The 12,149-nt window shown below is 50.0% G+C and overlaps 1 protein-coding gene across 1 annotated transcript in view; it reads right to left on the bottom strand.

Annotated features, from left to right (window-relative positions):
- The window catches only part of LOC136011516 (collagen alpha-1(VII) chain-like), a 118,188-nt gene that overhangs the window by 79,480 nt on the left and 26,559 nt on the right, over positions 1–12,149 (bottom strand). Inside the window, exons 8-18 of the mRNA XM_065673450.1 lie at positions 11,357–11,486; positions 9,813–9,929; positions 9,151–9,306; positions 8,759–8,875; positions 5,521–5,667; positions 5,224–5,343; positions 4,456–4,614; positions 3,449–3,577; positions 2,571–2,720; positions 2,022–2,159; positions 674–820 (exon numbers count right to left, since the gene is read on the bottom strand). Coding sequence (XP_065529522.1) covers positions 674–820; positions 2,022–2,159; positions 2,571–2,720; positions 3,449–3,577; positions 4,456–4,614; positions 5,224–5,343; positions 5,521–5,667; positions 8,759–8,875; positions 9,151–9,306; positions 9,813–9,929; positions 11,357–11,486 — 1,510 coding nt within the window. The remainder of the gene's footprint in view (positions 1–673; positions 821–2,021; positions 2,160–2,570; positions 2,721–3,448; positions 3,578–4,455; positions 4,615–5,223; positions 5,344–5,520; positions 5,668–8,758; positions 8,876–9,150; positions 9,307–9,812; positions 9,930–11,356; positions 11,487–12,149) is intronic.

The following is a 12,149-nucleotide window of genomic DNA, read 5'->3' as shown; positions in this document are numbered from 1 at the left end:
GCAAGAGCAGGGTAACCTACAGTACATCACACAGGAACTTGTCCAGGCGGGCCTTGAATATCTCCAGTGTAGGAGACTCCACAACCCCCCTGGGCAACCTGTTCCAGTGCTCTGTCACTCTTACAGTAAAGAAGTTCTTCCTGATGTTAACGTGGAACTTCCTATGCTCCAGTTTACACCCATTGCCCCTTGTCCTATCACTGGATATCACTGAAAAAAGCCTAGCTCCATCATCCTGACACCTACCCTTTACATATTTGTAAACATTGATGAGGTCACCCCTCAGTCTCCTCTTTTGCAAGCTAAAGAGACCCAGCTCCCTCAGCCTCTCCTCATAAGGGAGATGTTCCACTCCCTTAATCATCTTTGTGGCTCTGCGCTGGACTCCTTCAAGCAATTCCCTGTCCTTCTTGAACAGAGGGGCCCAGAACTGGACGCAATATTCCAGATGCGGCCTCACCAAGGCTGAGTAGAGGGGGAGGAGAACCTCTCTTGACCTACTAACCACTCCCTTTCTAATGCACCCTAAGATGCCATTTGCCTTCTTGGCCACAAGAGCACATTGCTGGCTCATTTTTCCATCCTCACCTCCCATCATAGCCCCTAGGAAGAGACAGCCCCATGGAGATGTGTGAAAGGTGCTCTTGTCCCCATCCAGCAGTCCCATACTCACAGGTTTTGGCTGTGATGAACGTGGGGCTTCCCTCCTTTCCCCTGATCACTGCAGACATGCAGATGGTGTAGGCGGTGCTCTCCTTCAGTTTGGGGATCGTGAAGGAGTTTGTCTCCGCTGCAACCAGCTGGGAGGTTTCCAAGCCACCTGAGAGGAGACATTCCAAAACCCCACAGTGTACATAGAAAGGACAAGGTAATTCCTATTAACAATCATTGTTACAGCAGCTTCCTCATACAGAGTTTATGGGACACGGCCAGAGAGGAATGTTTGAGCTCATTTTGCATATGGGGAAACTGAGACACAGGGAGGTAAGAGATTTAGAATCATAGAATCATAGAATAGTTAGGGTTGGAAAGGACCTCAAGATCATCCAGTTCCAACCCGCCTGCCATGGGCAGGGACACCTCACACTAAACCATCCCACACAAGGCTTCATCCAACCTGGCCTTGAACACTGCCAGGGATGGAGCACTCACAACCTCCCTGGGCAACCCATTCCAGTGCCTCACTACCCTAACAGGAAAGAATTTCCTCCTTATATCCAATCTAAACTTCCCCTGTTTCAGTTTTAACCCGTTACCTCTTGTCCTGTCACTACAGTCCCTGACGAAGAGTCCCTCCCCAGCATCCCTATAGGCCCCCTTCAGATACTGGAAGGCTGCTATGAGGTCCCCACGCAGCCTTCTCTTCTCCAGGCTGAACAGCCCCAACTTCCTCAGCCTGTCTTCATACGGGAGGTGCTCCAGTCCCCTGAGCATCCTCGTGGCCTCCTCTGGACTTGTTCCAACAGTTCCATGTCCTTTTTATGTTGAGGACACCAGAACTGCACACAATGCTCCAGGTGAGGTCTCACAAGAGCAGAGTAGAGGGGCAGGATCACCTCCTTCGACCTGCTGGTCACGCTCCTTTTGATGCAGCCCAGGATACGGTTGCTTTCTGGGCTGCGAGTGCACACTGCAGCCGGCTCATGTTCATTTTCTCATCGACCAGCACCCCCAAGTCCTTCTCTGCAGGGCCGCTCTGAATCTCTTCTCTGCCCAGTCTGTAGCTGTGCCTGGGATTGCTCCAACCCAGGTGTAGGACCTTGCACTTGGCATGAAGGCATCACATGAGCTGTTGGAAGGGATCCGCTTCTTTGACTTCCCAAATCCCAACTATGCCTATGTCCAACGGATATCATTGTTAGTGACTAAAACCTGGTTCAGTGACAGGGCTGCAACCTGGCTCTGTGAACGCTATGGTTCTCATCTGTGGGGAAAAGAATGAGCTCATCTAAGCTCCTATTTTTGGGGTTCCTTGTGCTCTGTCCTTGTAACACACTTGACAGAGAGACCAGGTTGCTTACCATTGAATGGCACCCAGGATATCTTATAGTGAGTTACTCCAGGAAGCCTCTTCCAAGACAGCTTCAAACTATTTATGCTAGTGTCAGTAATCATCACATCCTGGATGGTCTGGATGGGGTTGGAGTCTCCAGAAGATGCTGGAAAAATGATCCAGGGTAAGATGTTTGAAGTAACAGTTCAAGTTACACAACAGGAGGTTCACGTCCCTGAAGAAAGATTTGGGTATTTATGCAACACCTGCTTTCTGGTTTGGGTTAGAAAACACCTTAAGATCACCCAGTTCCAGGCCCCTGCCATGGGCAGAGACACCTTCCACTACAGCAGGTTGCTCCAAGCCCCATCCTACCTGGCCTTGAACACTGCCAAGGATGGAGCCTGCTTAACGTGCCAGAAGGATGTGTCCACTCCTACTCATGGGAAGAGCTATAGATTACTGCTACCAGCTATGAGGGCTTCTCATATCACTCCACCATCAATGTGCAATGCACAAGACCATGAATCCAACCTTTACATCGCAGCACAAAGAGGGTTGCTCCACCAGGACATACCTGTGCGGTGAGTCAGGGTCACCTCTGGTCCCTCGGCCTTGCTGAAGACAGCCCGAACACTGACTTTATACAGGGCGTTGGGCAGCAAGTGGTTGATCCGATAAGACAACACATTACTGCCCAGGTATTGAGTCTTGGCAACCTGGTTTTCTGTAAAAGAAAAGGGATATTTCAGAGCTTGTAGCTCTGCAGTGAGGCTGGTGGCATCCCCTCCAAAAGAAATAGAATCGAAGAATCATAGAATCAACTGAGTTGGAAAAGGCCTTTAGGATCATCCAGTCCAACCATTCCCCAGCACTGCCAAGGCCACCACTGCCCCGTGGCACTGAGGCCTCCTCTCCACGGTGTGTGAACACTTGCAGGGCCGGTGCCTGCAGCCCTGCCCTGGGCAGCCTGTTCCAATGCCTGAGCACCCTCTGGGGCAGGAATTGTTCCTCAGCTCCATCTAAACCTGCCCTGGTGCAGCTTGAGGCCGGTTCCTCTTGTCCCATCCCTTGTTCCTTGGGAGCAGAGCCCAGCCCCTCCTGGCTCCATCCTCCTGTCAGGCAGTTGCAGGGAGCGATCAGGTCCCCCCTGAGCCTTCTCTTCTCCACACTGAACCCCCAGGTCCCTCAGCCATTTCCCAATGTCTCTCTTGTAGTGAGAATAGCCATTCCCTGCTGTATTACTGCTTCAGAAACTTGGTGGTTATCTTCATAAACAAAAGAACATGAATACAAGGGAAGAAGATGCCATCGCCAGTGGGTGCAGGCTGAAGCCCATGTTTCTCAGTAGTGAGATCGCTTTCTTATCCCCAGGCAGCAGATGAGGAGTTTGGAAAGGTGTCTACCATGGCCACAGACACATGCAACCTTTCTGCTCACCCTTTCTCTGCTCACCTTTGCCTGCCCCCACAGGGCTCCAGGTGACTTTGAATTTGGTGGCCGCTGCTGTGGCACTCCAGGCTATAGACAAGCTTGTGCTGGTGTAGGACATCACCTTGAAATTGGACACGTAGCCAAGAGGAGCTGCAAGGTGAGGACAGCATTAGACAGTGCCCTGACTATTGTGCAATGGGGGCTCCTCATTGGCAGTATAATGAGGCCAAAATGATATAAAAGGGTTAAAAGTGGTATCTTTCCTTGTCCTCAGTGTCTCATCATCACACCCTGCTTGAAGCCTGGGCCATACAAGTACATCCTACCTCCCTTGGCATCAAGGAGCACATTCTGCTCTAGATGCAGATAGGAATACCTCTGGAATCCCAGGACAGGCAGTACAGTGATCCAGGGAGATGTGAGATCCAAATCCCAGTGCCCTCACACTGTCTGCAGGGTGAAACATCTGCCCAGAGCTCCCACGGGTGCTGAACATCAGTGTTTGCCTGTGCTCTTCTTCATAAAGGCCAGCCCCTTATCTCCACACTGTATTCCAGGGTTGCTAAACATGAAAGGAAGAACTTAGACTGGTTTGTGTTGGAAGAAACCTTAAGATCATCCAGTTCCAACTCCCTGCCATGGGCAGGGACCCCTTCCAGTAGAGCAGCTTGCTCCAAGCCCCTGTGTCCAACCTGGCCTTGAACACTGCCAGGGATGGGGCAGCCACAGCTTCTCTGGGCACCCTGTGCCAGCGCCTCAGCACCCTCACAGGGAAGAGCTTCTGCCTAAGAGCTCATCTCAGTCTCCCCTCGGGCAGGTTAAAGCCATTCCCCTTGGCCTGTCCCTACAGGCCCTTGTCCAAAGCCCCTCTCCAGGTTTCCCATAGCCCCTTTAGGCACTGGAAGATGATGGGAGCGGCATGCAGGAAGTACAGTGTAAGACCTTTGTAGGGATACACAAGGTTGAACCAGAGATGGAAGAGTTGTTGTGTGCTGTAGTAGCCACTTGAAGGTCCTGCCCACACTCACATGTCCTGGCTGAAGTTGTGATCCCCGGTCCCTCCACTGAGCCAAAAAGCACATAGAGCGAAATCACGTACTCGGTGTCATGGGCCAGGTTGCGGAGCATGTAGGCTGTAGTTGACTTGTTGAGGGCCAGCTGGTGAGGACGGTCTTTGCCAAAAAACTCTTTGGAAGAGAGGAAATGAAATAGGAATGGGTGAAGACTGAAGAGTCTGGAGAGCAGCTCTGTTACACACTGGGAAAGACACCATGCTTTCCTTGGCCTCCATCTCCAACTTAGCTGAACCTCGGTTTAAGGACAACACCCACGTGTGCACTGGGGCAAGAGTATTCCTATGGTTATTTATTAGGGAATTTGAATGACTAAAGGATCAAAACCAGCTCAGAGGAACCAAAGGAACCAAACCAGCTACCACACCCAGGGCCCACACATGCTCTGCCTCTCGCCAGCATCTGCAGGGCATTGTAAAGCTCCTGTGCTAGATGATCTGCTCCCCCTGTTCCCTGAGGACCAGGCAAGGTGGTGTAAGACTTTATGTGTTGGGCCAGGATCAAGCTGAATGTAGTTTCTGCAGGCACCCTCCCTCTGGCATTGTAGGTCAAGTCCATTCTGGTTTCAGTTCCTAGCCTGAAGTTGTGGAAGAGGCTGCTCAGAGCAATTATGAGCTGCATCTGCGGCCCTGTATCCACCACTGCTGAGGTTCCCAGTGCCCCATCTCTCATGCTACAGAAGGAGACAGAGGTGATGCAGGCTGGAGGAGAGCTGGATCTTACCTGGTGTAGGACCCCAAGCCACTCGGTACCCAGTGGCCCCAGCAACCGAGTCCCAGGAGACCAGAGCACTGTTGATGGATATCTCACTCACTTTCAGCATCTGGACTGTGCTTGATGCCACTGCAAGAGAGCAGAGTTGCCCAGTTCCATCAAGGTCCCAACAGCATCTAAGTAGCCCCCCAAAATTATAACGATCCAGACTGCTTTCTGCACCAGATAACAGGCAGGGTGGTGACAACAAATGAAGCCAGCTCTATGCTGCCAGCCCCATCCATGTCTACTTGGGCTGTTACTCACCTGTCATTGCTTTACTGCTCACTACTGGTCCCTCGACATCCCCAAAGATGGGGTTGATGGTGATGGTGTACTCTGTGCCAGGCTGCAGCCCCTGGATCATGTAGTAGTTGTAGGTGCTGCTGAGGTTCACATCCTGGATGCTGCCCTCTGCAAAATGATATCTGTGTTCCTTTGGGTCACCCTATTTGGGTCTCCTTGCCTGGGAGGGCAGTGGGCAATCATGCAAACAACCACTTGAGAACTACACCATGTATAAGACTCAATAGCATTTCATCCTCCTGGTTGCATGTGTACCAGCAAAGTCCTCAAGCCAAAGATGGTAGGGAAAGGGCAGCCCTAAGTGACACAGTTTAGTGGTGGCCTTGGCAGTGTTGGGGTAACGGTTGACTTGATGATCTTAAAGGTCTTTTCCAACCCAGTTGATTCTATCATTCTAAGCACAAATCTTGGAAGAAGAGCTAATGTACAAGCAGGTAGAAATAACCCACAGCCACTTGGGCAGACCTCTGTGATCGAGGCCACTCACAGCTTTGCAGGCCAAAGAAGATAAATCAGGTAGCAGCACACAAATGGCCACACATGGGTCTGTGAGCAGTCCCATAAGAGGGTCCACACCCCCCCAGCCCTGGGTGACTCAATGCTAGAGTCATTTTGCCTTCCCCCTGCAGGACACTGGAGGCAACTCATGCCCCAAAAGACATTTTCTCATTCAGTATCATAGAATCCCAGACTGGTTTGGGTTGGAAGGGACCTTAAAGCTCCTCCAGCTCCAGCCCCTGCCACGGCCAGGGACCCCTTCCACTGGAGCAGCTTGCTCCAAGCCCCTGTGTCCAACCTGGCCTTGAGCACTGCCAGGGATGGGGCAGCCACAGCTTCTCTGGGCACCCTGTGCCAGCGCCTCAGCACCCTCAGAGTGCTTCTGCCTAAGATCTAACTTGAACTTCCCCTGTTTCAGTTCAAACCCATCACCCCTTGTCCTGTCACTGCAGTCCCTGATGAAGAGCCCCTCTCCAGCACCCTTGTAGCCCCCTTCAGATACTGGAAGGCTGCTCTGAGGTGTCCATGCAGCTTCTCTTCTCCAGGTTGTCTTCACATGGGAGATACTCTAGCATACGATATATCCTTGTTGTGGACTTGGAACTACTCAGCTAAACCTCTCAGCATGGCAGGAAAAGAGTTAAAACCTAATCCCTTGGGATCACACCCTGTTTCAGACGGGCAGAGATGTGAAGGAGCGTATGTTGGGGTTTTAGGGAGAAGCTGCCATTTGCAGTTTGGTCACTGGAGGGTGCCATGTCCCCATCTTCTGCTCCATAGCACCCTGAGCCCCATCCCCCTTCTCCCATCCCAGCCACGGACCTTCTCCCTACATCAGCCGTTTGTTCATCCATTCTCTGTCTTAAAAGTGAGAGAAGCAAAATCAACCCCCTCCAGTGCTTGGGACGGCTGTGGAGGGATGGGTAGAAGGTGCCTGGATCCCAACACCACTGCATCCTAATGCATAGGCCCAGGATGGGATGGAGTAGGGGAGGAGGACCCCAAAGGGCCCAGCAGTCAGGGCGGGATGCTCCTTGGGGTTTTGCCACCCCTGGATTTGTGGTGAAGTGCTACCAGGTTAAAGAGCTGCTCAGAAAGAGCAAATACGAGGTGATGTGCTCTTGCTGCTTTATCTGAGGATGTCCCGCGCTGTCCCCTCAAGAAGGGATGTCCTTGTTGCAAAGACATGGCAGGATGAGCATGTGTGCTCCATTTCTAGCTGGGGCATTGAACAAGGACTGAAGTTTGGGGTTGTGCTATGGTTTTGCTGCAGAGACAGAATCACAGAGTGGTTTGGGTTGGAAAAGACCTTAAAGCTCATTCAGTTCCAATCCCCTGCCACAGGCAGGGACACCTCCTCCTAGTCCAGGTTGCTCAAGGCCCTGTCATATTCATATAATGAATAATGATATTCATTACAAAGCAATAAAAGCAGTTTTATATCTTCTTTGTAAACATTTTTCCCTTCTGATGTCCTCTGGAGCTGCTCTCGAGCTAATCCTCCCTCCCCTGGTGGGAGATGTCTCCTTATTTCATAACCAGAGGAGCTGAGCCAGAGGGGTTTGTGCTGTTTATTTAAAGCCTGTGATGGAGCCCAGGTGTCCTGACATCCCATCTCCTCTTTGAACCACAGAAACATCCATCTCCCAAGGCCAAAACATGCCATCAAACCTGAATTTCTGATTTCTGCTCCCCCACACTAGCAGTGAAAATGTGTTTGGGTTCAGGGCATGGGAGAAGCTCCAGCTGCAGAGGCAGATCTGCCTTCAAACAGCAAAGTTTGCCTGAGAATAAGGATGAATTATGGGATGCTGGGGGATGAAGCCAGGTCTTCATGCTGTAGAGAGAAAAGCAACAAGCACGGGCACTTCCAGTCTACAATATGTAGTACCTGTCCCTCCAAAGAGGAGGTAACCCACATGCTCAGAGGCTGTGTAATGTGCTGCTCTGCATGGAGCACTTCACAAGCTTCAATCCAGCTGTTAACCCTTTCCAACACTGCTCAGGTCCAGTAAATCCAGCACTAATCCCATGTTTAAAAGGCCGGATACCCATCAGGCTGCCTTAATGCAGAGCCAGAGCAGGTATCTTAGCACCCATGGCAGAGCTCATCATCCACACCCATGACAAAGCTCGTTGTTTCAAGCTGCTGATTTATCCCCACGTACAGACAACAGCTTTTGTGTTCAGCTCTGGGCCCCTCACTACAAGAGAGACATTGAGGTGCTGGAGCGGGGCCAGAGAAGGGCACCAGAGCTGGCGCAGGGCCTGGAGCCCAAGTGTGATGGGGAATGGCTGAGGGACCTGGGGGGGTCATTCTGGAGAAGAGAAGGCTCAGGGGGGACCTGATCACTCCCTACAACTGCCTGACAGGAGGATGGAGTGAGGGCTGGAACCCTTCCGTCCCTGCAAGTGTCCACACACCGTGGAGACGAGGCCTCAGTGCCATGGGGCAGTGGTGGTCTTGGCAGTGCTGGGAACCGGTTGGACTGGATGAGCTTAAAGGGCTTTTCCAGCCTGGTTGATTCCATGATTCTAACTCCCTCATTCGTGGATCCCCAAAAACCTGTTTCTCTCCAGCTTCTTAACTGTGTGGCTGGACAAAGAATGTGTTGGTACATGCAGTGCCTTGGGGACCTCACAGCTCCCATTTCTCCAACCCCTGCTCACCGATGCATGCACCCCATCCCTGTGTCTTTACCCGCTGATGTCCAAGTGAGCCTGTATCCTGTTGCTCCCCGGACAGGGCTCCACCTTGCCTGAAGAGCGTTGGTAGTTTCATTCTGCAGCAAGATGCTTTTCACAGGCAGGAGTTTCACTGGAAAGAGGACAGGGAACAAACTTGTCAGTGGAGTTGTGGAGGGCAAGCAAAGCTCTTGCAGATCTCTCACTTTTCCTCCCAAGAGCATGACGGTGTTTGAAGATGTCCCAGTCCATGCATGTGAAGGTTGGAGTTAGGGATCAGTTGAATGCTGCTCCTTTGATGCACATGTAGCTGCAGCACTCACCAATAGTAAGGTGCTTGTCAACAACAAAGGGGTGTTCACAGCACCCAGGGCATGAAAGGACCAACCACATCCTCAAACCACTTACATGTTCTCCCCACAACAGCCACAGGCTGGCTTGGCCCCTGGGGATATACTGCATAGATGCTGATGCTGTATTCTCTATCCTCCTGCAAGTTATCCAGCACATGGGAAGAGACATCACCCCGCAGAACCTGCTCGTAGGTCATTCCTGGTCTGTTGGCTGCAAAGTCAAGGAGAAAAGTGCTAGTGAAGCCTTTCCACTGCCTGTCTACATCCCATAGTTACGAAAAGTGTGCATAGGAGCAGGTTCAAGTGCAAGGTTGAAGTCCCCCAGCCCATGCGATGCTGGAGATTTAGGTCCGCAGCTATATCCAAACATATATAAAGGCTGTGTTTCAGCCCTCCAGATCACACAGAGGTAAGTGTGGACCATCTGAAAGGCTTGTACTCACCCCCATCCACACCAAAGCAGGCACTTGAGCATGAAAAACATCCATGGATGTGACAGTGCAAATGAGAACAAGGCATCCTCAGCATCATCCCTACCTTGTTCTTCAACAGAAAGTCCTTCAATGAACTCTGCACTGTTTTGGAGGAACCACACTGTCTGGAAGAGGCTAACTTGGACTAAGGAGCTTTGTGGTCCATTGTGGCACCTTTCGTGTCCTTGGGTCACTGCTCCTTTTAAAGCAAACTCCAAGAGAAAAGAATTCAACCTGAACTCACCTTTGGGGATGTAGATCTTGTAGCCCTCCAGTTTGCCCAGTGGAGGTGTCCAAGCCACCTTCAAGCTGTAAAGTCCTTCTTCTATCACACGGAAATTAGTGACCGGAGGCACAGGGGCTTTGGGGTATAAAAATATGGCAGAAATGGATGTGACAGTGCTGGGATAAAGTACCACAGCAAAGAGCCTTGGGAAATGTCTTCAAGGGCAGGAAGAGACAAAGCTGAGTAGCACCAATTCTCCGTGTGGTCTCCTTAAAAGCCACCATTCATTCTCTACCAAACCCTTATCCACTTGAGAAGTGAGATGAAACCCCCACTAAAGCACAATCCTTCCTCTTTGAATGGTGTTTGGAACTGAATTATCTACCCACTTCCTCCTCAGCAGAGAAAACTCTGCAGTGGTTTCATGCAGACTGAGCAAGGACACATGAATCAAACACTACTTGCACCTATGGATTCCACTCTTATAATGAGGAACCCATTCTGGTCCAGCCAGCCATGGCAGACATATTTATAGCTTCTGCCTCTGGCTTCATGTTGGGGATAATAAGAGAAGAGATCAAATGACTTTATTTCCACCCATAAAGACATTAAATCTTATTCCTGGCAAGTCCACATGAGTCAACCCCATTCAGATGCTTTATTTATTCATCCTGTTGGAGATTGTCCCTCAAGAAGACAAACAGCTTAAGACATTGCAGGAGGTGGGGAAGAAACAAAAGACAAGGGAAAAAGGGAATAATTCTTTTCAAAACCCCTCTGGCAAAGCAGATTTGGTGCTTCATCCAAACCAGGGAGTGGAATCAGCCATCCCTTAAACTCTTAAACCCTCTCAAATCCGTGCAGAGGCTTCTGGGACAAAACCTGCTCCATCCATCACATCTGACCCAGTGTTTTACACTCCAGGGTTTGGCCAAGGATTAATTTACTCCTTTGCTTCCAAGAACCTTGTCATTACAGCCAGCCATGTGACAGCAAAGGAAACTGGCATAGCAGATTAAAAGCCAGAAGAATCCTACATAATTTTCATTGGTCCAGACGTCACTGCTTGGGGCATTTCCTAAAGGCCATGATCATACCACCTTGGTGTTTAACTTGAGTGAAATGAAGCCCTGAGAGCATGCATAGTGCCAACCCAAACCTTTTGGACCATCCACTTTTGAAGCGAGGTATTTAGAATATACTTCTCTTCATATAAACTCATGTCTCTGTTTCCCAACTTATGGTCTCCAAAAGCTTTCTCACCCATAACATGGGTGCAACATGAACTGAACCCCAGCCTGGATTCACTAAATCCTGATTTAGTGAGAGGACGAGAGCTATCCAGCAGGCTGTACCCTCTGGTTTGAAGTGGGTTAACCACATGGGTTACTCTGCATCCACTCACAACCCTCCACCCCACACCACGGACATCTACACAAATGTTCCTCCTACCCCTTCCTACCCATCCATCCCTCACTCCTTGCATACACGGTTTTGGGAGGGAGTTTTCCTGTGCCCACAGACAAGGAACACAGGGAGATGACTGCAGAAGAGACACTCACTTGTTTTCCCCTTGACAGCTGCTGACTCCCCAAGGGCATCTCCATAGACAGCCCTCACGTTGAAGACATACTTGGTGCTGGGTTTCAGATCAGTCACAAGCACGCTGCTTTTGTCACCATCCACCACAATCTGTCACAGAGGAGACAAAGGACATCATTACACCTCCATGACCATAGAAGACCCCCTTGCTGGCAACAGGTTAGGAGCACAAGGCTTCACATATAGTGCAAGGTGAGTTCCACGACCATAAGCCTCTTCAAATGCACTAACTCAAAACATTGTGATTCTCGAAGGATATCCAGGTTCACAATGGACATAGGACTGACACAGGACATTGCCAACAGTGAGTTTCATGGGATAGCCCTGAAAAACTCCATAAAGACTAAGACATAAGGGTGAGGGTGGTCACAATCCCCTTGATGATCATGGAGGAAAAACAACCACCTTTGACAAAGAAAGTTTCTTTTAAGCTCATAGAGGGAGATTTAAATATAACCTGAGGGTAAGAGAAGACATAACGTCTGTGTTTTCACTATATTCTTATGTGCTTCTCAAGCAGCCAAAGATGATCATTCTTGTTAAATCTTAATAATTAATAGAATAAATATTCTTAACCTTAATAATTGATGCTTTCATTTCTTTGCTCTATTATTAGGAATCAAAGCTCTTAGGCATACATCTATTCTTCAATCTTGCTCTCAAACTTTGTGCTGTGGCCAAGTTGAATACTGAAGCGAGCTGGCACACACAGCAGCATCCCTCACACAAGGACATGAGAAACCCAAAACCAAA

This window comes from Lathamus discolor, chromosome 1 (assembly GCF_037157495.1).
Source record: "Lathamus discolor isolate bLatDis1 chromosome 1, bLatDis1.hap1, whole genome shotgun sequence".
NCBI classification, from domain to species: Eukaryota; Metazoa; Chordata; class Aves; order Psittaciformes; family Psittacidae; genus Lathamus; species Lathamus discolor.
This window is presented reverse-complemented; position numbering and strand designations above follow the sequence as displayed.